Below are 24,796 nucleotides of genomic sequence, written 5' to 3'. Positions count from 1 at the left end.
CAGGCTCGCTTGGAAGCGTTGAGATTGTGCCATGCACGAAGACGGAGAAGATGGGGGGGACCGGGGCCACTGCGCGGGATGAGACGGTGGCTTGCATATGATCTATGTGTCAGGTATGCAGGTCAAGGTACCGATTGTTTAAGCGAGCGAAATGCTACACGGCGTTGCACTCTGGGACCAGTGACTATGTACGTTGTTGGGATATCTTCATGGAAGACATCACGCGATCCAGAGAAACGATCATGCACAGGGACCCGGACATCTTCTGGCAACATACAATCTGCATTGTTGTCGGAATCTAAAAGAATGTGATCCTATCATACACGCAAATTCCATCTATTAAAGCATTCTGATATTGTGAAACTGTAGAATGCAGCAAGCTGCTGTGACATTGCCGGCAAGACCTGCTTCGACCGTTAGTCAGGCTTTCACCTATGAAAGCTCGAGTCAAAGTCGCCGGTAGTCAGCATGCAGCGCACGGTTCAAACGTGCAGCTTGAATACTCAAAAGCCCCTGTTCCAGCCCCCTCCGCCTCTCTACTTCCGATCGGTATCGCCTTTCACTCGTAGGCAAATGTTTGTTGTTTATTGTTTGTCCTGGAGCGGCTGCGGTGCCTGATGACTTTGCACAGGTTCGCGCCGGCTGTTAAGCCGGCTGACTGCCTAGATCATCTAAGGCATGCAGCACTCATTGGATGGCCTCCATGTTGCTCGCTAGAATGATTCGAGAATGTCTCAATCGATGTTGTTATCAAAGCAATCATCTTGTCCCTTATCCATCATAATGTCCATGCACAGCTTGAGAGCTGTAACCAGTAGATATACTTCGTGCATCGTCGTCCCCGTGGCGACCATTGGATTCGACATAGCGCTTGAGGCGATCAGACTGGCTGAGACTAGCTTGTTTGGCATCATTGATACTCAGACCAGACAGACTTACACCACCTTTGCCATCTACAGTACTGGCAGGCCCATTGATGTCAGACTCGGTAGCAGCCACAGATTCGCCAGCAATACTTTCAGCTGCTCGACTTTTGATTCCATTTTGACGGCGGTCGTTAAGCGTGGGCCATGTGTCTTGAAAGCCAGAGAACATCTGTGGGTAAACGGAAGGCACGCCAACACCACCCACAGAGGACGAGTGATTTGAAGACACGTCATCAGGGATATATCCGACCATCGAACCAGCGTCGCTGTACTCAGGACGTGATCCATGACGTCCATTCGTCATCCCATTGCTCATGTTTGCAGCGCGTTGATACGACATCTGATAGCGTTGTGGTCCACGATAGCTTTGCTTGGGACGACTGAATTGCAGCAAAGATATTTGGAGATTTGACAGCGGACCCTCCACAAGGCAGTTGCGCTCCTTGAAGTGAAGAAGTAGATAATGCCATAGCGGATGCTTTGATAGAACCTTTGGATTGCCGAGAATGACCAATCCGAACTTGGCACGAGTCAGCGCCACGTTGAGACGACGCGGGTCACTGAGAAATCCGATGCCTTGATGATCATTGGAGCGGACACAAGACAGTACAATGAAGTCTTTCTCACGACCTTGAAACGCATCAACGGAAGCGACTTCTATCTCCTTATAATTCTCCTTTCTGAAAGTGCCATTCGTCTGCATAGAGCTGACGACATAGCTTCGCTGGCCTTCATAAGGTGTGATTATGCCAATGTCTTCAGGACGGACACCTGCCTTAAAGAAGCGCGTAATCAGTTTCTCGATGTTGGAAGACTCAGTACGGTTGAGATAGGATGTCCCAGAAGCAGAGATTTCCTCGTTGCCAAGATTGGACCAGAACATCATGGGCGCGTCTTTGATAGGCCATGGGAAGTCAACATCATGGCGGAGACGTTGTGCCATGGTTACGCCGTTCTGTAAAGTACCCTCATAGAACATGTTCGACGGGAACTCTGACAAGCAAGGGTGCATACGATACTGCACATTTAGACGAATCGGAACACAGCCGAGGACTACCAGGCGTTCGAATAGCGACTGGTTGAGACCAGCTTTTGCTGCCTTCTTGTTCATGATGACAGGACCAAGTTGCTGATGATCGCCAACAAGTACAACCTGTTTGCAACCAAGGACCAATGGTATCATACACTCAGGCTCAGCCGATTGAGTAGATTCGTCAATGAGAACAGTCCTGAATTTGAAGCGAGCAAGGCGAGGATCTCCAGCCCCAACGCAAGTACAGCAAATGACATCTGCATTGGTCAAGATCTCGCGCTCGGCATTGCGGGTGAGTTGCTTGTATTTCTTTTCATCTTGACTGGACAATTCACCAAGTTCGTTCTTGAGCTGATTAAGCTTGACCAGCTCGGAGTTGCTGTCATTCATACGGACTTGTTCATGTAAAGACAAGAAGTTGACCGGGGAGTCAATATCCTCCCTGGATTTAGCTGTGACACGAACGGTTTTCAAGCCAGTCAGATGAATACGCTCGCATAGCTGATCAACAGCAACGTTGGACGGAGCGCACACCAAGACTTGGCCATTGTTGATTTTGTTGAGATGATAGATGATCGTAGCCGAAGTAACGGTCTTGCCAGTACCAGGAGGACCCTGAATCAAGCTCAGTGGTTTCTGAAGCACGCTCTTCACTGCATTGATTTGACTGCCATTCAGCTCAGGAAGGCCTGGTACACTGAACTTCTTTGGCATTTGCGTTTTCATCGGTGCGGCTGCCACCTCATGTCCAAGCAGGCGATGGAAGATATAGCCTGAAACACTCATCTCATCGACAGCAAAAGTCTTCATCGCGAGCTGCATGCGATCAAAAGACGTTGCCTTCCAGACGTAATCTGCACTGAAATTGTGCGTGCACTCCGTCGGTACGGACTTGTGATCCCCTTTGGCTCGGAGCTCGAGAGTAACTTCGTCCGACTGATTGTTTGGTATTTTAATCACGTATCCAACACCTTCCCAAGGGGATCGTAGTTCTCCGGTATATTTGATGCGCATCTCATCTCCAACTGCAAGCTTGACATCTCCTAATTCTAGCTTTGGTAGAGTAAAGCTCGCAAGGTGCTTATTATTGAGACCAAGATCCCAACGAATCACCAAGCCATCCTGTGATTGCGCTTCCTTTAGCTTGCGATCGTAATCTGCTTCAATCTTGACGAGTGGACCAAAGACATTTTGATACTGATAAGCATCATCATAATGTAGGAGTACGGGCGCCGGCTCGTCATCAATTCCAGCACCCTTCTCCAGATCTGCAATTGTAGCAGCAGTATTTTCCTTCCACATTTCTTCGAGTTTTGCAATCATCTGTGGGCTTAGATGGCGGGCTCGAAGCTGTTCTTGATCTGAAGGTGGTTGCACAAGCCATGAGAGAAATGAGCGGTCTTCGATCAAAGGCTGCCATTTTGACGTATCCCAGTTCATATCTTTAGTAGAAGGTGTAGACGCACAAGGCTGTCGGCAAAGCAGGACCACGACCGTATCAGATTTGGCAGGGATAAAGCCAAGTAGGAAGACATTCTTGGTCCCACAATTGTAACATTCAAGAACAGTCTCTCCCAATGGCGAGCTTGGATGTAGCTGTACCTCCTTGTGACGTGCACGTACCAAGTGATTCACAATGTGTGAGGTTGATGTATTGCTTCGAGCGCTACAGAACCACTTTGAACAAGTAAGGCACCGGACGACCGATCCAGGATTGTGAATGCCACAGTAGCTATGCGTAGCATTGGTAAGCCAATGCATCAGCGCCTGAGAAGATACTCACGCGCAAGCGTGTGGTGGCAGCTCTTTCTCTTCCTCTGCCCCCGCTGGTGCCTTCCCATTCACGCCGTCTACTGGCACGCTCACCACACTTTCTGTATCATCATCATCGAATACCTCCGTCCCTTCATCTTCATCATCATGACGGCGCCTCCTTGGCCCACCAGATAGGTTGCCTCTCCCGTACTCACGATCGAGGATGCTCTCATCTGGATCTATGGTTGAAAGATCATCTCCGGCATTGATGGTCGAAGCTGAGTCCGAAATGAGATGGTTCCCTAGATGTGTGAATGCGCCCTCCATGTTGCCCTTATGTTTTGGTGATTGGGGCGGTGACGAGCGGTGCGATCAAGCTGAGATGGACCCAACGGTCACTCCAACTCTAGCAAATAGAAGTGATAAAACTCGCCTCCTCCCCAACTTGATGGTAAATGAGTGTGGTCAGGAGAAGCTTAGAGGGAAGGAGAAGTGAGGCTCTGACGAGCGGCAAAATGTTTGTCTGAACTTTGTTTGCCCCACCAAAATTTTTGCTAAAGTGCCACAGCCAAATTCACCGCGGCAAGTGTGCGTCTACCGGTCACAACCTCGAGGTCATTGTAGACGAATGTCCAGAGCAGCTTACAAACATGATTGTGAGATAAGTCAGTTTAGACGGCTGAGGAATGCGGCTGACTTAGATCTAATAGAGACGGCAAGCTCGCCAAAGACGAGACTACCTCTACCGTCGAGCACTACTTCTGAAAGATGCAGAGACAGCAGAAAGAAGAGCTAAGCTCAAGGTATCGCTTGCTACAGGAAAGCCCCTGGATCCATCTATAGCAAACGACAGGACCCTCCGCGAGGACTACAAGTTTGACGAGACAGCTGAGGCACATGCGGACATTGACGATGAATATGCACACCTCTCTGGCATCATTGATCCGAGACCTCTAGTCACAACCTCGCGCTCCCCATCAACGCGACTATCTGCTTTTGCAAAGGAAGTCCGCCTTATCCTACCGACCTCCATCCGCTTGAATCGAGGGACTCTCATTCTTCCCAATCTTGTCGCTTCTGCCAATTCATCATCGGTCACAGACTTGATACTACTTCACGAGCATAGAGGTGTGCCCACAGCGCTCACAGTATCCCATCTCCCGCACGGACCTACTGCATCGTTCTCTCTGCACAATGTCATGCTCCGTCATGACATTCCAAATTCAAGCAGGGGAACAGTGAGCGAGTCGTATCCACATCTAATATTTGATAATTTCAACACTCCTCTCGGCAAGCGAGTTGTTCAAATCCTGAAGCATCTTTTCCCACCCCGAGAAGCCGCCACAAGTAACCAAAAAGTGGGCAACCGGGTCGTTACATTTAAGAACATCGAAGACAGCATCGAAGTACGACACCATGTCTTTGTCAGGACGAGCTATCAGAGCGTAGAGCTCGCTGAAGTTGGTCCAAGAATGACTATGCGACTCTTTGAGATCAGAGGCGGCACGCTTGAGAACAAAAACGGGGATAAGGAATGGCATATGAACAACTATACGAGAACAAGCAAGAAGAAAGAGTATCTATGAGCTTCTCTTTAGTTGCTCCCAGAGCAACCAGGTGATAATCATATCTCTCAACAGATTGAGAGACAGTCCTTGCACAGGCTTCGCAGGCATTGATTGTCAATTCTCCGACAAGAAGAAGTCTTACCTTACGCCAGTATGCAGGTTTCACTGAGACCAATTCTTTTGGCTATTACACTTCAATACCCGGCAGGTGTTTCAAGCCCTGCTCGATGCCATCAGTAGAGAAAAGGTTCTGCCAACGGCCTGTGACCTCGTCTCGCCTCACCGTCATTCCACGACAGTCCATCAAAAGAAAGGCTCTCGAGTTTTGACTGAAGCATATTTTGTCACGTAATATTGAGGTGAAAAATGATTCTCACAGACAGCAATCCATTTAACCTTACATCTATCTCTGCCCTCCCCGACTTGAACATTACTACCTTCCTCCCACCGAACCCAACCTTACCAATCCGCCCCGACTTCTCCATATGCGACAGCTTTTACGGCTCAAATCTGCTTCTCGACGATGCCACTTCCGCAATCGCAAAACTGCGCACGGGCGCCGACCCAGTCCACTACTTGATAAACCAACCCAGCGCGCTCTTCAACCTTCCATTCACAGTGCAACACAATCTCGTAGCTATCAGCGTCGAGCCTGCTGGCCCTTTCCGAGCCTCTGCCGTACTTTCCATTGCCCTTCGTCCTAATCTCATCCGCAGCCTGGCAGGACACCTGATGTCGGAATGCGTTGCATCTTATGGCATCGGCGGGTACGCTACGCTCGAAATATTGTCTCTCCTCACTTATGTGACTTTTGAGAATGTCAACATTCAGTCGATCCCGTACCCGGGATTCACAGTCTTCGCCACAGTAACCATTGGAAGTAGGTACAGATATATGCCACCACCGGGCGATTACGACCCTAAGATCGCAGCGGCATTGGCGGAAGCTGAGGGGAGAGCAGAAGCCGCTGCCCCGTCTAGTGAGAAACGTGTGTTTGCTGAGAGAAAGTCGAAGTTTGCGGCACGCGCGGCAACGATGAGAGTCTTCCTTACCACATGGTGGGATTTCCTGAGGGCTTCAAGTAATGAGAAGGGAACGAGAATCAAGGACGGATGAAGGAGCTAGGGAACTGTGCTGAATGATAGAGTCCTGGAGGGTCATAAGAGAGTTGAGAGAACGAGAGATGAGGGAGCTTAATGAAAGTTGAAGAGAAATCTTACATTCCTTAGATTTTTCAATATTTTAATGCTGAAGCTTCCAATTGACGAGAAGAGAATAGCTTTCGTTCAGTGAAGTTATGTCTATGTCGAAAGCTGACCGTTAATTGTTTCGTACCATGCAAATCATTATTCATCGAGTATTAAAGGAGTATGTTGAGCATACAATCGTAGAAAGCCAGATTAGCACTGAGCAGCAGCCTTAAGCAAGCTGTAGCTCCGGGGCCATTGCACTAAAAGACCCCCGGAACTCTATGTTCCAGCCTCCATATTGGGCAAACATCAATCAATGTTCTAAGGACCCTTGCCGCTAAACTTTAGGTGCATGTCTGGGCTCTTAGACTGGACAACCTTCAATATCAAAACTTCATTCCTGTCGTGCACAATATCTAAGCAGCTTCTTGTTACTGATCGCGATGTTCTATCAAGTAATACAATAATTGCATATACTACTAGTGGACACCTTTCGAAGTATGTCTTGCCCCACACTTAGTTGGTAGCTGCAAGTTGATGACATCTGGCAGTATGGATTGAGCGAAATAAAATCAAAATCAGAAGCAAACGTAAACGTAAACAAACATGGCGGATGTCGACGAGAAAGAAAAGGCCGAAAAGCTCGCTGCTGCAAAGAAACGGGTGAGAAGCAATTGCCACTAAATTTTGAGCCCGACCTTCTCACGCGTCTTGAGTGACAGTATGATCAATTGAAGAAACAAAAAGGGAAAGGGGGCAAAGTTGGAGCAACGAAGAAGAAAGATGACTTACCGGAAAATCCCAGTGAAAGATCAGGTGCCCCAGCGGCTGGCGAGGAAGTATCTACGGAAGATGTCGAGCAACGTCAGGAAGAGTCAGATGGAAAGGACCAAATTATGAAGGATCAAGCCGACTCCGCGGAGAGTGTATCATCGGAGCCTAAGATTGAGACTCCAGATAAACTACCACACAACCGCCAAGCTTCTTTGAGTCTGCAGTCTAGGATGAGGTCGTCATCATTTCGGAGGACATCGCTTTCGCAAGGCCCATTGTCACCTAGCGCAAACGGTGCAAAGTCGCCAGAATTGGGGGCTTTCTCGCCTGATGCGGAGTCAGTCAACATATATCGAAAGCAAGCTGCGCGATTGGATGAGCTGGAGAGAGAGAATAAACGTCTGGCTAAAGAGCTTCAAGAAGCGGAACAGAAATGGAGGAAGGCCGAAGAAGAGCTGGAAGAGCTACGAGAGGCAAGTGGAGAGGTCGCAGAGCTTAAGTCAAAAGCGAAGCGGCTGGAAAGCCTGACAGAAGAGTTGAACAAGACGGTATCACTGTTGCTATCTCCTTTTATGCATACGAAGCTGAACACATTATTAGCGCCAAGAAAACGCTTCTCTCCAACGCCAATACTCTCAATTACAGTCTCAATCCTCGAAGCGTCACGCTTCATCGCCCAGTCAGGCTAATGCCTCCAATCCTATTCAGTCCCTCCAATCGCAACTCGACTCGAAAGCTTCCACTATAGAGTCTATGGAAATGGAGATCTCCAATTTGCGATCACAAGTCTCCAACACTTCTCATAGGGAGCAAGTCAAAGCGTTGGAAGAGAAACTCAACCGAGCAGAACGAGCTGCAGGGGCCGCTCAACGGGAGTTAGCCGACGCAAAAAAGAACTTAGAACGGGCTTCCGAGAAGGCGTTGCGGGAAGGTACCGACAAAACCTCAGTAAAAACCAAAATCAGAGGCCTAGAGCTCGAAGCCGAGGACTCCAAGAAGTCAGCAGGCGATTCTCTCAAACGTATCGATGCGCTCGAGAAGAAATTGCAAGCCCTAACCAATATGCACAAAGACGCTGATGGCCGCCGGCAAGCATCCGAGCGAGAGCGAGAGCGGCTCGAGAAAGAAACTATAAGATTTCACCGACGATTGGCGAGTCTAGAAAACGACAACCTCAAGTTGCGGGAAGAGCGTGAGCGGCTAAGAAAACACGACTCTGCCGCCGGCGCAGACGACGAGGCTCTGGACGAACTCGAAGACGGCGAGCGGAGAAAGCTTGAAACTACGGTCCGCGATTTAGAGACAGAAGTTTTCGAGCTCCGCCGAGGAGTCTGGCGGGACAAACGGCGAGACATGCAAGGGGGTATGGACGGTTCTGACAGCATGACGAGCACGGGAGGGAAATTCGATGATGTCGATCTCAGTGGCCCTACCCTTTCGAATCTTCGAAGACCGAGTATGGGCGGTAAAACGACAACGAGTAAACAAGGCTCAAGCTTCTCGGATGTACTGAACAGTGGTATAAGTGCGTTCACTGGCGGGAAGGGCCAGGATGACCTTTTGGATGAGTTTGATGACGGTGCTTTCGATGAGACGGCCTTCTTGCAGGCACAGCAGGAGGAGGCGCAGAGTAGAATTGAACGGGTTAGGGACATCAAGCGAGGGTTGAAGGATTGGCAAGGGTGGAGGATGGATATCGTTGATTTAAGGAAGGTTGGCGGCGGAGGAGTGGGAGAAATTTTTGAAGTATAAGCCAAAGAATATTTGTTGAATGCTTCCCTCTCACTTCAAAGATCTACATGGACATATATTGTTATCAAAATGGAGTTTTCCCCAGATATCAATAATATGCTTGTCTTGGCATGACCGAAAAAGGCTAGCCGCATGTCTGCCCTCTCTCTCACCTCTGATTCGCCAATTTTCAACAATCGCAGACGACGCTCCTCAGCTCAATTGCTCGAGCCACAACTCAACAATGACCGTGACAGAGGCAGTGGCCGAAAAGGTGGAGGGTGCCCTCGGCATCAGTCCTTCAGAGCCTTCAGAGCCAAGTGAGTCCTACCAAATGCTTACCCTAATCTACCTGCTCTCCATTTTCCGTCCTCAGAGCGCCTATCGTAAGACGCTTTCTTTGAGATGCCTGAGCTGACAGATAGTTATGAGCTCAGGAAGAGCGACGAGGGAAGAAATGTCCGCCGCCCGCCTCCCACTCGCCTACAGAGACAGCTGCGCCCACCTTCTCATCCCGCTGAATCGGTGCAGATTCGAAGAGTATTATTTACCGTGGAAATGTGAGGTGGGTTCTCCCCTGCCAATTTTGATACTGCTTGGAGGATGGTGACCATAGGGGCCGAGCTGCCATTGAGGGGCGAGGGGTGGGGACGGCGTGGTTGCAAGTGTAGCGACTAATCGCCGAGCAGACAGAGAGACATTCGTACGAGAAATGCCAGTATATGGAGTTTAAGAAAAGGGTGCAGAAGATGGATGAGATTCGAGCGGCAAAGGGAGGGCAGAGGAGCAATTAGTTGGCCATTGTTGGACAGCTTTGACAAGGTTTCCAAGGGCAACAGGAGTCGGATGAAGATCTTTGAGTGTGCCCGGAAGAGGAGAAGCCTTTGCACATGACTCTTTGGTGTTAGGAGAAAGGAAGAGGGAATGTCAATGATGTTAAGGCGCGTCGAGGAGCATCAAGTCAGCAAGACGCTGGGCTGTCAGCAGCCAGCTGTGGAAATTGTATAAGATTTGAGAGAAATGTCTGGGGTATCACATAAATGCCACGCTTAAATGATCGAAGTTGCCAGCACCAAATGTTCAGACCTCTCCAGGCCCACCAGGCGCATCCTTCAGTATTTCCCACCCATACTCTTCTTCGACCCTTTCTGACTCCATTCCTAACGCACTTCTCAGAGCCCTGACCTCATTTTGCAATCCACTCACCACCCTCAGCGGGACCTCTTCTTCTTCACATCTCAATCGGTAAGACTCCCTCATCATGGCGACCGCTCGCATAAATTTGGCATGCCACTCGTCTTTCTCGATACGTGCCTGCAGATGGGCGTCCTTCTCCTCCTGTAACAAACCATTGTAGTGCCTGGCTTGGGCATTGAGTTCGCTTTTGTTGTCGAAAGTATGTTCTCGGACTTTCTCGACGAGCTCGCCTACTTTGTTCTCCCATTCGCCAATCAACGATGTGTTCTCTTTTTGCTCCTGGATTAGTATCAGGACCTTATGTTGTTCGGTAGCAAGTCGACGCTCAAGATCAGCTATCCTGGCAGCTATGGGCTGGTATTTAGTATAATTAAAGAGTTGAGATAGGTGTGAAGACGCACTGGCTACTTCGGCATTGGCTTCTTGCAAAGATGGAGATGCCCCATTGGCTGCAGCTCTTGTCTGGAATCCCATATAATCAGCCATTTGGGATCCGGAAAGCGCTTTAGGGATCTGGGACGCATACAGCAAGCTCTTCAGCACCGGCAACAATTCCAGACGTTTTCTCTCGATTTTCTCGTAGGAGATCACTGAGTTCGAGGACTTTCTGGTATAGTAGATTGACGTCCATTTGCTGCCCAGCACTCATCGGCATCCCATTAATCGAAGCACCGTTGCCATTGATGTGATTACTTGGTTGCTGTTGGTTCATTGGTGAAGGAGCAAGCCTTGTGGCACTATTCGGCACCGGAGAGTTGGAGCTATCTAGAAACGAGGGGAAGAGACTGTGTGAGGCCATGATGAGTCGATTCGATGGGTTTAGCAGACCTCTCCATCCATCTAGTGTACCAAAAATGTATGGTCATATGTCTTCTCAGGATCCTCGGACGTATCGATTGATCTCCCGCAACATCATTATTCCGACCCGAAACGACCAAGTTGTTGGTCTTCCGACCAGTTCATTCACTCGTCCGCAACATATCGGAAACCCCATGTCAAGCCACTTTAGCTATTGCCCTAACGCAATCCAGTCGTGTGTGTTCGGCTTAAAGTTTGCCTGCAGGACAACCGGAAAGGTGGGGTTGAGTCTGCAGCAGTATTGATCAATGACCTTCGTTCTCTGATCTTAGGTGCACGGAAACACCAGACGTCATCAAATCCAGACTCAGTAAACATCACATCACCCTGTCCAGCTTTCTCCCAATCTTCTGGAGATCTGCTGAAAGATGCGATCTCATATCAGGCATTTGTGATTGACAGCTCCCGCTACAACTACAAGGTTTCGCATGTTCTACCACGCAGCACTTGGGCGCCTCGGGCCTGCATAGAGTTCAGATCCACTGCTTAGGGCTCAGTCATACTCGCAAGGCTTGAACAGTTTGCAGACCTAGGCAAAGCAGGCAAGAGGACTGCCCTGGGCGAAAATGTTGGTACGCGAACAGTGCGAGAATGCCCGGAACAGGGTCCTCTAGTGATTGATTATGTTATCTGCTACCATAGAAGAGTCAGCAAATCAAACAGCACGAGATCCCACTTCTTGCGCAATTTGGCCCGCTCTGTGGGGTTTAGCCTTTACAAAATATCTAGAGCACTCGTCAGGTTACGCTTGGCATGGATAGTCTGGCAAAGACGACCGTGCTTGCAGACATTTCTGTTGCTGATGTTCAGCACTAGGCTTAGCAGAGCGAGTCCCCTTTGAACGTACCAGCATGCAACAGGTTTCCACCCATCAGGCCTCCAACACTCTCTGGGGAAAGCCTAGATCCCTTGCATAATGCTTGATAGGCAATATATGCCTGTGGTGAGAGTCAATTGGCTACGCTTACAGCTCCTCCAGTCATTATCGAGAGATCGGTATCCACAGGATTGACGTCGGCTACACATTCACGGATATCTGCAACCTCCAAGGATCTTGGTAGCCTTCAGCCAGAAGTGCTAATGCAAAACTTGTGACCTTAGTCGCCCAACCAATATGCGTGTTCCCACTACTGCCAGTGTTAAAAGTCGAGTTCTCGCCATGAAAATTGGAAAATTCCCTCGAGACACCCACTGTCTGAAAAGAAAACCCGCCATCTCTGCTGCCACTAATCGAAGAGAATTTAAAGACTCGAAATGCCACCGTCTGCTGTAGACCCAGGGCCGCCTGCTGCCAATGGAGCCGGAACAAATGGCTATACCAACGGAACCAATGGAGCCAATGGAATTGACTCAATTGTGATCACTGACTTCTATACGAAGGACATTCGCTTTCCAGTAATTTTGGGATCATCATTGCCAGACTATCTACCACTAATGTAGTACAGACCTCTCTTAAGGATGAAGGATCGGACGCCATGAATGGCGCCGTGGACTTTGCAAATCCGTATCTGGTCTTGAAGACAAATTCGGACCTCGAAGGCCACGGAATTGTCAGTCGCCTCTAGCGGACCGGGTGAGTATGTTGTGCTGATACGGCATGAATAGACGTTCACGATCGGCAGAGGAAATGAGCTCATCTGTAAGGCCATCGAGATGCTTGCACCTTTATTGATGGGCCGGTCCCTGGCTTCCCTTACCTCCAACATGGGCAAGACCTGGAGATATCTGGTCTCAGACGGGCAAATGCGATGGGTAGGACCTGAGAAAGGCGTCGTCCATTTGGCTCACTCTGCCATCATGAATGCCATATGGGATCTTTGGGCCAAATCCCTGGGAAAGCCAATCTGGCGTCTTGTTGCCGACTTGACACCAGAGGAGTTCGTAAATTGTATTGATTTCCGATACATTACTGACGCTTTGACACCTGAAGAAGGTATTGAGCTGCTTCGAAAAAAGCAAGAAGGCAAAGAAGAACGCTTGAAGGTAGTAGAGCAAAATAAAGCGGTGCCGATCTATACAACTTCGTGAGTCTTTGTACCGCTGCGAGAATGGTATTGGGCTTTCATTTAATACGCGTAAAGATGCTCGTGGCTTGGCTATTCCGACGACAAGATGAAGGAGCTGCTGATTCAAGCGAAAAAAGACGGCTTCCATCACTACAAAATCAAAGTCGGAGGCGACATTGAGCGTGATTTGCGCAGAATGAAGCTCTTCCGAGAGGTGAACGGATGGGACGACGTTCTCATGCTTGACTCAAATCAGGTTAGCTCGTTTGTTCAGCCTCAGGGCGCCAATCTAATGCAAGTAGATCTGGTCAGTCAATGAGGCTGAACCGTACTTGGCTCAACTCGCGGAGTACAAACCACTCTTCATTGAGGAGCCGACTTCTCCAGATGACATTCTAGGGCATGCCACGATTAAGGAGCAGATTCGCAAGCACAACATCAAGGTCGCTAGTGGCGAGCATTGCCAGAACCGTATCATGTTCAAACAATTCATGCAGGCCAAAGCGCTTGATTATGTGCAGACTGATGCATGCCGGCTTGGAGGGTTGAATGAGGTGCTTGCAGTGCTTCTGCTAGCTGCTAAGTTCAATATACCCATCCATCCCGTGAGCTTGTCGATGCAGCCACATTCATGTTTTGCACTTACATTCCATAGCATATCGGTGGTGTCGGCCTACCAGAGTACACACAACACGTTGTGACAATCGACTACCTCGTTGTAACTGGCAACACGACCGTGGTTGAGTACATTGATGCGCTCCATGAACACTTTTATAACCCAGCAGCCATCAAGGACGGGTACCATGTAACCCCAACGGCGCCAGGCTACAGTGTACACATCAAACCTGAGAGTATGGAGCAATTCAGCTACCCTGGTGAGGGAAAGAGTTGGTGGAGGAGTGCCGAAGCGAAGCAACTACTTGAGCTAGAGCGAACCGTTGGCTGGCAACCTGCTTACGGAAAGCTTAACAACTTACAGGTTAAGGGAGATGCAACGGCATTCGCCAATGATGACGGTAAGACTTAGGTTGGCGCTGACTGACGCTTTGTGAGTTCAACATCTACAAGAGCGTCACGCATCACCCTGCCATCATTGGCCTAATGTCTATCAACTAGACGCAACGTCGGCTTCATATGTATGAGAACGATTTTGGAGGCAATTTCAAGGCATCTAGCAGGCCAGGGTGGTCTTTTGAACAGCGTATATACACTCGCATGGATTGCGACATAGCTCATGCTCGTTACAATACGACCATTTCACCAAGATTCTGGTCAAAGCACCAACGTCGCTTCATGATTGGAAGATGACTAACAGAAATTGTTTGAGTTGCACTGTTTGCTGCGTTATTTCTCTGTCAGATCGACTCCTGTAAGACGTTGAATATTCAAAATGGTTGCATGCGATCTATGCCAGCTTCAAAGAGTGAATCAACGCCCGAGATCTGTCTCAACCTTCCGTGGTGAGTGCTTCTATGTAGTCTCTTCTACTCAGTAACGTGTTTCGAAACATAAAGCAACATGTTGTCCTTGTTCGACTTGATCAGATCGACGTTCACGGCTTCACATTTGACAATGACCTGTGGGAAGACGCAATTTACAAAATACACTGACTGATATCTCACGTTTTGGTACCACAGCTCATCCACCCCAACTCCGTGGACAGGAAAGACGATTCTATTTGATAGGTTTCATTTGCCATAGCATCGAGAAGAGGCTTTTATCTTCAAAATTCTAGCATTCAGTCTATTGGGACATGAAGACACATGGCAAGGGATTGATGGATTTTTGTTACGGCAAAGGCAGTATGTCTGGCCACCCAAAGCGAAAGCAAGTATCCTTCTCCGTCGGGGAATTATGCATTTTTGACTCGCCTGAACGCCTAGGTTTCGGCCGACTCCGAGAGAATGACGTTGGGTCTCATCGTATGTCCACAGATCAACTTTCATCGATTGAATCTCATCTATATCAACGATGTCTTCCTTTCCGACCCTGCTTGATCAGCTTCGATCACGTACTGCAGTTGATTGTGACACACTCGACGAAACTGTAGCGAAAGACCTTGGACCGTTTCAAGATGCTACTTCGAATCAAGTCATTGCTTATCATGAATTGAAAAATAAACAGCATGCAGGTTTGCTAACTAATTCGGGGAGATTGGCTTCTGACATTCATGGCCGGTTCCCAGGGGTCAATGTTGCCGAATTAGCGGTCGAAATAGTAGTAAGCAAATCAGTCAAGATCTTTGTTGCGTATGTCCATTTTTGCTGAGTATTGACTTGAAGATGACATGCCTCGCCCTGAAAATGGTACCACATCTTCAAGGCTTCGCACATGTACAGACAAACCCAACATTCCCGGATGATATGGAAAAGACTGTTGATAATGCCCGACGTAAGTGCCCCAGAGCATGCCCCAAGCGACACTGAAACGACTTCTACCTAGTTGTGCTTAGCATGCCTAAATGCTGACCTCATACAAGGTATCATAAGCCACGTGAACGCCATAGATCCTCGAGCTGATGCGAAAAGGATCTGTATCAAGGTTCCGAGCACTTGGGAAGGCCTCCAAGCTTGCCGTATCCTGGAAGCCGAAGGCATTGCAACGCTTGCCACAACGCTTTTCACAATGCCCCAGGCCGTGTTGGCTGGAGAGGTCAATTGCACGTACATCGCACCGTACGTGTACGATCTGAGAGTGCAAGTCGACGAATCGTAAGCGGGCAAACCATTTGCGTTCCTTTTTCAAGATACCTGTTGTCTTTTCGTAAAAACATGACTTACGACTTATCACGTACTCCCGCAGGTATAAAGACATCAATCCGCTCTTTCAACTTCCAGCGTCTGCTCAAGGATACTACAAAACGCACAATTACCGTACCAAAGTCCTCCCAGCTAGTCTGACGACTCCAGGCGACGCAATGAGACTTGCTGGAGTAGATCATATGACAGTTGCTCCGAAAATATTGCGAGAGCTGAACGAGATGAAGTTCAACGCGGACGAAACGGCTGCAACAAAGTCGATGTTTGACGAGCCACCTCAAACTCAATGGGACACCGTGCATTTCGGAAAGGACGAAGATTTGTTCAGGAAATTACATGAGAAGGAACATCAAGATGGGAGACTACAGGCCGTATGTGTTTGACTGAAGGCTCGGATCAAATGGGCGTTGCTGACGACCTGGCCATGCAGGCACTTGCGATTTTCTGCGATGCTCAGAGACAGTTGGAGAGGATGATGGCGCCGTACTGTGAGACTCAGGGGAAATGATGAGGGATTTTGTACTTGAGACCAGGATACTGGGACTGTATATTGGAGATAAATGAATGAAAAGGGATCCTGTTGTCGTACCAATCCATATACAAGATACATAATCATGTTAGACTAGATCAATGAATCGACTTTGAGGCATGGAATGGGCCTCGTTCCCATGATGGTCGCTTCGGGTTGGGCTAAAAGGGGTAGTGGAGGTAAGCCAAGGTCTCGGGCGACGAGAACCCATCGCTCTACCACGACAAAGCTGGGAACCCACTCGAGATAGCACTCCCTTGAAGAAGCTACTATCGCAGTCTATTGGAGAGCAAAAGGCAGTAACTTGATCGAACGACCCAGTGGTCGCATAAAAGATCGTGATGTCATCCCGCAAAGGAAAACAGATGGAAGTCTCAACGGTTTCCCATCAAAGATCAATTACGCTGCAGGACTACAGTGCTCCCTCATGGCAGTCAAATCGCCTCCCTGGGGCCTCAGATGGCGATCTAGCACCTTATTCATCTGCAGTACTGTCGGCATTGGCCTGTTCACCGACCTCTTCCTCTACGGCATTGTCGTCCCTATTCTTCCATTCATGTTGACAGACCGTGTCCATCTCCCACATGATCAAATACAGCGCCATGTATCTGGCCTCCTCGCAGCTTATGCGGGAGCCAGTGTTTTCTTTTCTCCAGTGGCTGGCATCATCGCAGATCGCTACTCAAAGTCTCGCCAATTGCCCTTCCTACTGGGCCTCATCGCTCTCCTCCTGGCTACCATTATGCTTGGGGTCGGAAAGTCTATACCCGTGCTGGCAGTGGCAAGAGTCCTACAAGGGATCAGTGCGGCCGTAGTGTGGACCATTGGGCTTGCATTGGTCCTTGACACTGTCGGCCCTGACAGGCTGGGAGTCATCATTGGATCCATCTTTGGTTTCATATCCGTTGGAGAGCTCGCGGCTCCAGTACTCGGGGGCGTGTTATACTCTAAGGCGGGTTATGGAGGGGTGTTCGGCCTCGGAGGAGCCATCCTCGCCATTGACTTTATCATGCGGATTCTCCTCATTGAGAAGAAGGAAGCGAAAAAATACATGCCAGACGAGGATAGGCAAAGAGATGGCAACGCGGACGAAGAGCAGACGAATGGTACAGAAAATGACGAAGAGCCTGGAGAAGAAGACCCATTACTCAAGAAAGAAGATCCGGATCGGTTCAAGGTGCCAGAGGGACAACCCAGAGCCGTCCGCTCATTCCCACTGCTTTACTGCCTCAAGGACCCGAGACTGCTTGTTGCTCTGCTCCTCGCCCTCAACCAGGCTACACTTCTTGCTACGTTTGATGCTACAGTGCCTACTATTGCTCAAGACTACTATGGATTCTCCTCCCTCGAAGCCGGTGTACTGTTCATAGCGTTGGTCCTTCCATACTTGATCGGTGGGCCTGTGGCAGGCTGGATCGTGGACAAGAGAGGGCCAAAGCCTGCTGCTGTGATTGGCTTTGGCTACCTGGTGCCTGTCTTGATCTTGCTGCGGCTTACTACCCCAGGCGGGAAGCATCAGATCATGATTTACTGTGTGCTGCTTGCATTGAATGGCATTGGTCTTGCGGTGATTGGCTCGCCTTCAGTAGTCGAAGCATCATATGTGGTGCAGCAATATGATAAAGCCAACCCTGGCTTCTTCGGAGCAAATGGACCATATGCGCAGCTCTATGGCCTCAACTCGATGGTCTTCAGCGCAGGACTGACCCTGGGGCCAATCATCAGTGGAGCCCTCAAGGATTCGATTGGCTACGGAAATATGAATCTGGCGGTAAGCATCATCGATCTTGTATATGAATCTTATTGTATGGTGGAGGCGCTAAACGGTCTGACAGGTAGCGGCCCTGTGCTTGGTGACTGCGACACTCTCGTTCGTCTACATAGGAGGGAAACCAGAGCCACTCAGACGCAAATAAGCAATGGGCCAGAAGGACTAGGGTGCAGGTTACTCGATAGAGTGCCTTTAGCTCTACAGATCTGAACCTTTTCCGGCCAGCAGCTCCTGCGGTTTTGCTCGGCCCCCCATGTCCTGCCGAACCAATCAGTCCATTTCTGGATCCAGAAAGCTCTCCACTTGCATCACCAAAAGATTTCCACCACAACCATGTCTTTGTCTTATCTTTCAGTCATTTTGAAGCGTGCTCTTTCTCGTGCTCTGCATTCCCTATCTATGCAGTGGTTCCTGCATCAAAAGTCTCGTTTGCAGGAGTTCCGGTCTTCGAAATGGTTCATCTACATCGTCATTGACCTTGCTGTCTTCACAGATGCCTATTTGTACGGTCTCGTCATCCCGGTATTGCCATTTGCTCTCACGAAATACATCCACATTCCTCCAGCGGACGTTCAGAAATGGATCGGGGTTTTTGTAGGAGCATATGGCGGCGGCTTGCTCATCAGTTCCCGTTCGTTCCTCTTACGCCCCCCCCAAACCTCCCCTCTGACAAAGGAGCCATAGCTATCGCCGGTTACCTCGCCGATAATTGCAAGTCCCGACGTCCGATCTACATGCTTGGTTTGATTGCACTCGCAAGCGCAACCTTCATCTTGGCCATCGGCCGTTCCGTCACCGTCCTTATCATTGCTCGACTCGTCCAAGGTGCATCATCAGGCGTTGTACACTGCGTGGGAACAGTATGCTCAATTCAGCGGTGTCTAAACTTCACTGACATGGGGCACAGGCTATCCTTGCAGATGCGGTTGGACAAAATGGGATTGGACCCGCAATGGGCTGGGTCACTTTCATGATCGCTCTCGGAATGGTCACCGGTACGTGAGAAAGAGCATGGTGGGCTTGGTCGGAGCTAAATGTCGACATAGGTCCTGTCGCTGGAGGAGCAATATATCACAGCTATGGCTATAATGCTGTGTTCTTCTCCGCCTTCATTGTGATAGCTCTCGATTTCGTGTTCAGGATTCTCATGCTTGACCCAAAGCAAGAGGTAGCTTTACTCAACGAAGACATTCCTCACCATCCTATCGCCAATGGAAGCGCGATCCAACAAGTCTACGGAACCTTCCACGACGCCGAACCCCCACAGGATTTCCGGCGGGCATCCGACTCGTCCCCAGGCGAGGAAAGCTCTGAAGCCTCGCACTGCAGCTCATATACATCAGACACTTCTCACGAGTCTGAAGAAGTAAATTCCCCTTCCTCTTCAGAGATTACTTCTCACGGATTCCAACAGTTTGACCCGTTGCTCGAACTACACGCCAACAAGACCACATCCACATTCCGCCTCCCTGTCTTCTTCGAGCTTCTCACCATGCCCCGAATCCTCACAGCCCTCCTTGGCGCCTTCATGGAAAGCTTCGTCCTCACAGAAATTGAGACCATCCTCCCCCTCTACATCAAAAACCTCTTCAATTACAATTCCAAAGAGGTCGGCCTCGTCTGCGTATTCCTTCTCCTTCCCAGCATCAGCTCCCCGATCCTGGGCGCCATGACCGACAGATTTGGGGTCAAGATCATCGTGTCACTCGGCTACACCTTCTTGTGCCCGTTCTGGATCCTGCTGCGTCTGATCAACACCGATGGCGTCGCTAGCCTCGTCGGTCTTTGCGTTCTCCTCTTCTGCATTGGGCTAGCTGTTGACATGGTTCTGACCCCTGTATTTATTGAGACGAAGGAGGCGGTGGATGAGAGGATGGAACAAGAGCCTGGCGTTTTCGGTGAGAAGGGAGTGTATGCGCAGGCGTACGCGCAGATGAATATGGCGTATGCGGCTGGAAGCCTGCTGGGACCGGTGCTGGGGAGTGCGCTGGTAGAAGAGATTGGGTGGGAGAATGTGACTTTGTTGACGGGTATTGCTTGCGCCTTGTGTGTGGCTCCGAGCTTGTATGCACTAGGAGGGAGAAAGAGGAAGAAGGGGAAGGGCAAGGGAGTGGCTGGGTTTGATGGTAATGCATAACGGTGCTGAAAAGCTGCTTTTCGGGTTTATTGCTGGCTATGCAGCAGGGGCTTATGGCTGGTGGTCTACATGTAATATTACTGGCCGCTAGAGCTCAAGACTCATTGTCCACCCAATGTATCAACGCTGCACTTCATCTCTTCATCTCGACCCTCTCTCCTCCTATTTCTGTCCTGAAAGCATCAACCTATCCTCACTTTCCCTCCCCTTCCTCCCTATCCCCTCCTCCTTCTCCCTCCCCCCCAAAAACCTCAAACCCAAAAACCGTCCTCCTAATCTCCTCATCCCCCTCATCACCCTCAAACATCACCTTCTCCACTTTCTCCTCCAGCACCTTGTTCACTCCCAACCCCCTTCTCCTGCAAACATCGAAGAATGCCATATCCTTGTCCATCAGCCAGGGTCTGTAGGGCGTGAAGAGCACTAATGCTTTGCTGTGCTCCCGCTTAGAATCGGTGGGAGAAGGGGTGGTGGAGGAATGGTTGGTAGAAGAGTCGGGAGAAGGGCGTTTCAGCGTCAAAAGGATAGTATCCACAAGATCCTCATGGCAGGAATGGTTGAAGAGGAGGTCGGCGAGGAGGAGGACGTCGAACCCTTCCCTACCGCCCCCCACATCTTTCCCCTCCCCCTCCTCTTGCCCTCCGCCCTTTTCTTCCTCTCTCGTGGTTAGTAGATCCAGCACGGCCCTCACACCCTCCCTATCCCCCCATCTCAACCCTCTAACACCCACCCTCCCCTCCCCCCCTCCCCTATAGTTCCTCTCAACATTCCCCCTCAAACACCCCACCAATTCCCCATCCGGGAAATCCGTGCTCACCACCGTCCTCGCACCTACCGCCGCAGCGACAATGCTGCACAACCCCGCGCCCGCCCCGAGCTCGAGCACGCATTTGTTGCGCACGATGGCCGGGTGTCGCTCGAGGTAGGAGGAGAGGAGCAGGGAGGCGTTCCATATGTGGTGGCCCTGTATACCCGCAGCCGCCTGGGTAAGCTTTCTTGAGTTTTGGTGGGGGAGTGTGAAGGGGAAAGGGGGAGTATACCCACAAAGGATTATACCCCACGAGGTTCAGCGATAGGACGCGGCCGGAGTGAAGGGTGTGCGTTATACATCGTCCCTGTGGAGGTGGGGGGCGGTAGCTTGGTGGTTCTGTGAAGAGGGATGGGTCTAGGAAGGGGAGGGGGGAGGAGGGAGGGGAGGGTGTGGTGGATGTGGATTTGGTGTTGGTGTTGGTATTGATATTGGGATTGGTGGGTTTGAAGGATGGAGGAGAGGGGGGAGGTGAAGTGTTTGTAGGATGGGGTTCGAGGTGCATGGTTTATCTTGAGGGTGTGGGTGGTGGGTTATTACAATTACATCGTGATGGAGATAATTAGGAGTGGAGGAGGAAACGAAGATTCGGTGGGTGGTTGTAGAAAAGTAAGCTTTCTGATGATCGAATGTGGCTCGCTCATGTGAAAAGTCTTTGATTAAGCTAACAATCCGCACAATCTCACGTGTTGACAAGTAAGGTCGGGGGAATGTAGACTTCTGTACTCCTTGCTTGCCCTGAACAATCCAGCCCAATACAATACTACACCACCACCCTCAGCTGATGCACGAGCCGTAAATATTACTGCCCCACCTCTTTTCCAGTGGTATCAATGTAATTCGACGAGAAGTAGCTCCGACAGAAGAAGTGAAAAGCCTGCCTCCTTTTCAAACCCGATTCTGGCCACATGCGCCGCGTGCTGAAACAGTCGAAATTTGTCGTCAATGCAAAGGAACCGCTTCGTAACAGGAGAATTGTAAGCTGTCCTCTACAGGAATGGGGGGCTTTGTAGTTGGTGGGCGGTAAAGGAGGGTTCACAGGCTCTCCAATGCCCGCCCAACTACTGCGGAAACAAAGGATTGGATGCTTGCCTCGAGATGCTAGAAATGGCTTCGTTTGAGAGTTCGTGATGACGGGAGCATCAGAACATCAAGCCTCCATAAAATTCAGCTTCTCTTCCATTCGTTGGTGGTTGGGTCTATAACAGACCACAATCACGAAGGTTTTCTTGTATAATGATATCTAAGGACGGCTAATTAGCAAATGTTAGATGTAGAGGGACCTCGGGAAAGACTGACCGTTCACTGCCGCCATGACAAAGCGGATCTGAGTTGTGTCTGTGGCGCACGTGAAATGGGTATAGATCTGTTTAGTCTCATGTTGATTTAGAGAAACGAATCGGTTGAGGATGTAGTCGCATGCTGCGGCGTAATCCGCTCCACCTTCAGCCAAATTAGATCTCTGATGTGCTCGTCCATTGGTTCCATTCTGGTCTAGCTTGCCTTCATAATCCGGGAAGTAATTCTTCATTGGAGAAACAGGAAGTTTTTCCTTGAACCTGTCGATCTTGTTCAAGAACAGAATGATGGACGTTTTTACAAACCATCTCGAATTGCAGATCGAATCGAAAAGGGTCAATGCCTCTTGCATTCGGTTGACTGTCTCATCTTCGAAGAGAAGTTGATCGTACTCGGAGATGGCGACAAGGAAGAGGATGGTGGTCACGTTCTCAAAGCAATGTATCCACTTCTTGCGCTCTGACCGTTGACCACCGACGTCGAACATACGATATGTGAGTTCGCCGATGATGAAAGTTGTTTCCGTAATGCCAGTGGTCTTGACACGAGATCGGAGCACATCTTGATCGTTGGGGAGATAGTCGGGTTGTGCTATGCGGTCGATGGAATCAAAGTAGCTATTCAACACATTAGCTCTGGGAAGGCCTCCCTGGAGCCCTGGAGGCAGAAATGTAATATCTTGTATGAGACACGTATGCAGCTTGTCTGTAGATTTAGGTGCTGAAAATGACTCACTATTTGGCCGAGTCATTCAGCTGGTATTCTCGTGATCGTTGGAAGCATTGTTGAACTCCACCATCTCTCCACAGCTCTTTGATGGCAGTTCCGACCTCCGGTGGCAGACTTTCACCTTCGATCTGTGCGGGTTGCATGAAAATGGTTTGAACGTGGTATTCGGATCGTTGATCGTCCAGAGGTAGTTCTAGGGATTCCATTGCCTCTAGTATCACGCGCATTGACTGGACGGTATTGCTGTATATGATCTCTTTGAAAGACTCGCGCTCATCTCTTGAATAGCTTCCTTCATGAATGAGCTTCATTTGTTTGAGGATTGTTGATTTGCCAGACTCTCCAGCTCCTGTTGCGACAATGAGAGTTGAGTATATAGATGTGGTCAAGTTTCTTACCGAGAAGAAGCATTTTTATTTCATTGCGCTGGAGTAATTTATCCCTTTTTAATTGATTTTCAATCTGCTCATTCCTCTCCTTGCCCTCCCTCTCCTCTGTGCTCATCCCGCAACCCATCTTTGCAGCGTAGGGTATTTATTCGGGGTTCAAAGTGAGACGGAGTAGAGCTGGCTCGCCTATGTGATTTTGTTAGAGAGGGCTCTACAAAGCCATGAAGCAAGCTGCCTAAAAGCGACGCGAGTGGAAAGCGTGCTGAAACAAGGCTCTGGATGGAGGCTGCGCAGGAGAAGCCCGGTCGTACCCAGGCCAAAGATATGGTCGTAGATGAAGCTTCACAATCAAGAGTGCGACTGACCGTGTAGGGAGTATTCTTTCAGGTGCTCTTGTATCTCCTCCACGGCGGCGACGCCTCTCTAGTGTATGGCTTCACTTGATGGAGTAAGGAGGAACGGAAGAATATTTAATGAGGGCGGGCTACTAGCGCACAGCAGCGGAGCGAAAAGCGTTGGTGCTGGGGTGAAGTGCAGCCTTTCGCTGGCTGTAATACGGTGATGGTCACTGCAACCACGTCGCTGAGAGCAGTGCAAGGAGACGATGAGCGAGGTGATATGTACGCGGTGGAGAGTAGTAATGGTGGTTGGAATAGGAGGTTCAGCAAGGGAATAATCTATGGTTTGTTCTTAAAGTTTAGCGGCCTTTTTGCAGCTTTGGCACCAAATTGGGAGGGCGGTCTGGCACGCTTGAGACTAGACCTCGATCGGCATGTCTCCGGCTTAGAACTAGCTCAGCTGCATAAGAGAGGCAATAGCTAAGCAAGGGATGGTCACTGGTTGAAGAGTTTCCCAGGGAGCGAAAGGGAAAAGCTATGGTAAGTCCGAAGAGTGATTGTAAAGAGGGACATTAATGATGTTGTATTCTAGACCCTTCAAGAGCAAACACGGGCTGGCAAGCCTATCTACTCTTGCAATTCTATGCACTGACCGTGGCCGAATCTCCATCCACAGCGTCACCAAGCTGCCTGGCTGGTCAGACTACGCCGCACTTCCCACCCATGCGCACCACTCTACAGCCTTCTCCGACGCCATGAGAGGTCCAAGGCCAGAGCAGGAGTGGTGAAATAATGATGCCTCATCCTTCATCCTTGTGGGGCATAATTCTAGGGCACCTTCCCCCTCCTTGAGCCATGTTTCATGTCTTCCCATGTACCGAACAGAGAAGTCGATCCAGGGGAGAACGACTCGCCGGGCGCTCTCCCGCTCACCAAAGATCGCCAACCTTACGACTTTGAGCTTTATCGCCTTAGTGTTGAATGCTCAGCATGGCATGA

The 24,796-nt window shown here is 49.7% G+C and overlaps 7 protein-coding genes across 7 annotated transcripts; 5 read left to right on the top strand and 2 right to left on the bottom strand.

The window, feature by feature from the left end:
- Nucleotides 1-4,169: 4,169 nt before the first annotated feature.
- KY384_008165 (uncharacterized protein) lies at nt 4,170-5,300 on the top strand (the record flags this gene model as incomplete). The annotated part of the gene is made up of 3 exons (XM_044816654.1): nt 4,170-4,231; nt 4,283-4,370; nt 4,425-5,300. 3 exons carry the CDS (start codon nt 4,170-4,172, stop codon nt 5,298-5,300), a joined length of 1,026 nt encoding a protein of 341 aa, XP_044666019.1.
- A 348-nt stretch (nt 5,301-5,648) lies between these two features.
- KY384_008164 (uncharacterized protein) lies at nt 5,649-6,398 on the top strand (the record flags this gene model as incomplete). The annotated part of the gene is made up of 1 exon (XM_044816653.1): nt 5,649-6,398. The coding sequence occupies one exon, from the start codon at nt 5,649-5,651 to the stop codon at nt 6,396-6,398; it is 750 nt and encodes a 249-aa protein (XP_044666018.1).
- Nucleotides 6,399-7,078: 680 nt separating this feature from the next.
- Nucleotides 7,079-8,998, top strand: KY384_008163 (uncharacterized protein; the record flags this gene model as incomplete). Its single annotated transcript, XM_044816652.1, has 3 exons — nt 7,079-7,135; nt 7,195-7,794; nt 7,847-8,998. The coding sequence occupies 3 exons, from the start codon at nt 7,079-7,081 to the stop codon at nt 8,996-8,998; spliced, it is 1,809 nt and encodes a 602-aa protein (XP_044666017.1).
- A 1,059-nt stretch (nt 8,999-10,057) lies between these two features.
- On the bottom strand, nt 10,058-10,973 carry KY384_008162 (uncharacterized protein; the record flags this gene model as incomplete). Its single annotated transcript, XM_044816651.1, has 2 exons — nt 10,058-10,636; nt 10,695-10,973. The coding sequence occupies 2 exons, from the start codon at nt 10,971-10,973 to the stop codon at nt 10,058-10,060; spliced, it is 858 nt and encodes a 285-aa protein (XP_044666016.1).
- Nucleotides 10,974-12,286: 1,313 nt separating this feature from the next.
- KY384_008161 (uncharacterized protein) lies at nt 12,287-14,065 on the top strand (the record flags this gene model as incomplete). The annotated part of the gene is made up of 6 exons (XM_044816650.1): nt 12,287-12,427; nt 12,478-12,582; nt 12,638-13,056; nt 13,114-13,294; nt 13,341-13,643; nt 13,694-14,065. 6 exons carry the CDS (start codon nt 12,287-12,289, stop codon nt 14,063-14,065), a joined length of 1,521 nt encoding a protein of 506 aa, XP_044666015.1.
- Nucleotides 14,066-15,341: 1,276 nt separating this feature from the next.
- KY384_008160 (uncharacterized protein) lies at nt 15,342-20,234 on the top strand (the record flags this gene model as incomplete). The annotated part of the gene is made up of 8 exons (XM_044816649.1): nt 15,342-15,429; nt 15,518-15,749; nt 15,841-16,168; nt 16,577-18,196; nt 18,503-18,728; nt 18,782-18,957; nt 19,005-19,092; nt 19,144-20,234. 8 exons carry the CDS (start codon nt 15,342-15,344, stop codon nt 20,232-20,234), a joined length of 3,849 nt encoding a protein of 1,282 aa, XP_044666014.1.
- A 2,007-nt stretch (nt 20,235-22,241) lies between these two features.
- Nucleotides 22,242-23,586, bottom strand: CGA1 (Glucoamylase 1 precursor (Glucan 1,4-alpha-glucosidase) (1,4-alpha-D-glucan glucohydrolase); the record flags this gene model as incomplete). The annotated part of the gene is made up of 4 exons (XM_044816648.1): nt 22,242-22,285; nt 22,342-22,958; nt 23,077-23,419; nt 23,469-23,586. 4 exons carry the CDS (start codon nt 23,584-23,586, stop codon nt 22,242-22,244), a joined length of 1,122 nt encoding a protein of 373 aa, XP_044666013.1.
- Nucleotides 23,587-24,796: the final 1,210 nt, after the last annotated feature.

This window comes from Bacidia gigantensis (assembly GCF_019456465.1).
Source record: "Bacidia gigantensis strain McMullin 20006 chromosome Unknown contig_295, whole genome shotgun sequence".
NCBI classification, from domain to species: domain Eukaryota; kingdom Fungi; phylum Ascomycota; class Lecanoromycetes; order Lecanorales; family Ramalinaceae; genus Bacidia; species Bacidia gigantensis.
Note: the sequence above shows the minus strand (reverse complement) of the source record. Positions and strands in the feature narration are given on the sequence as shown.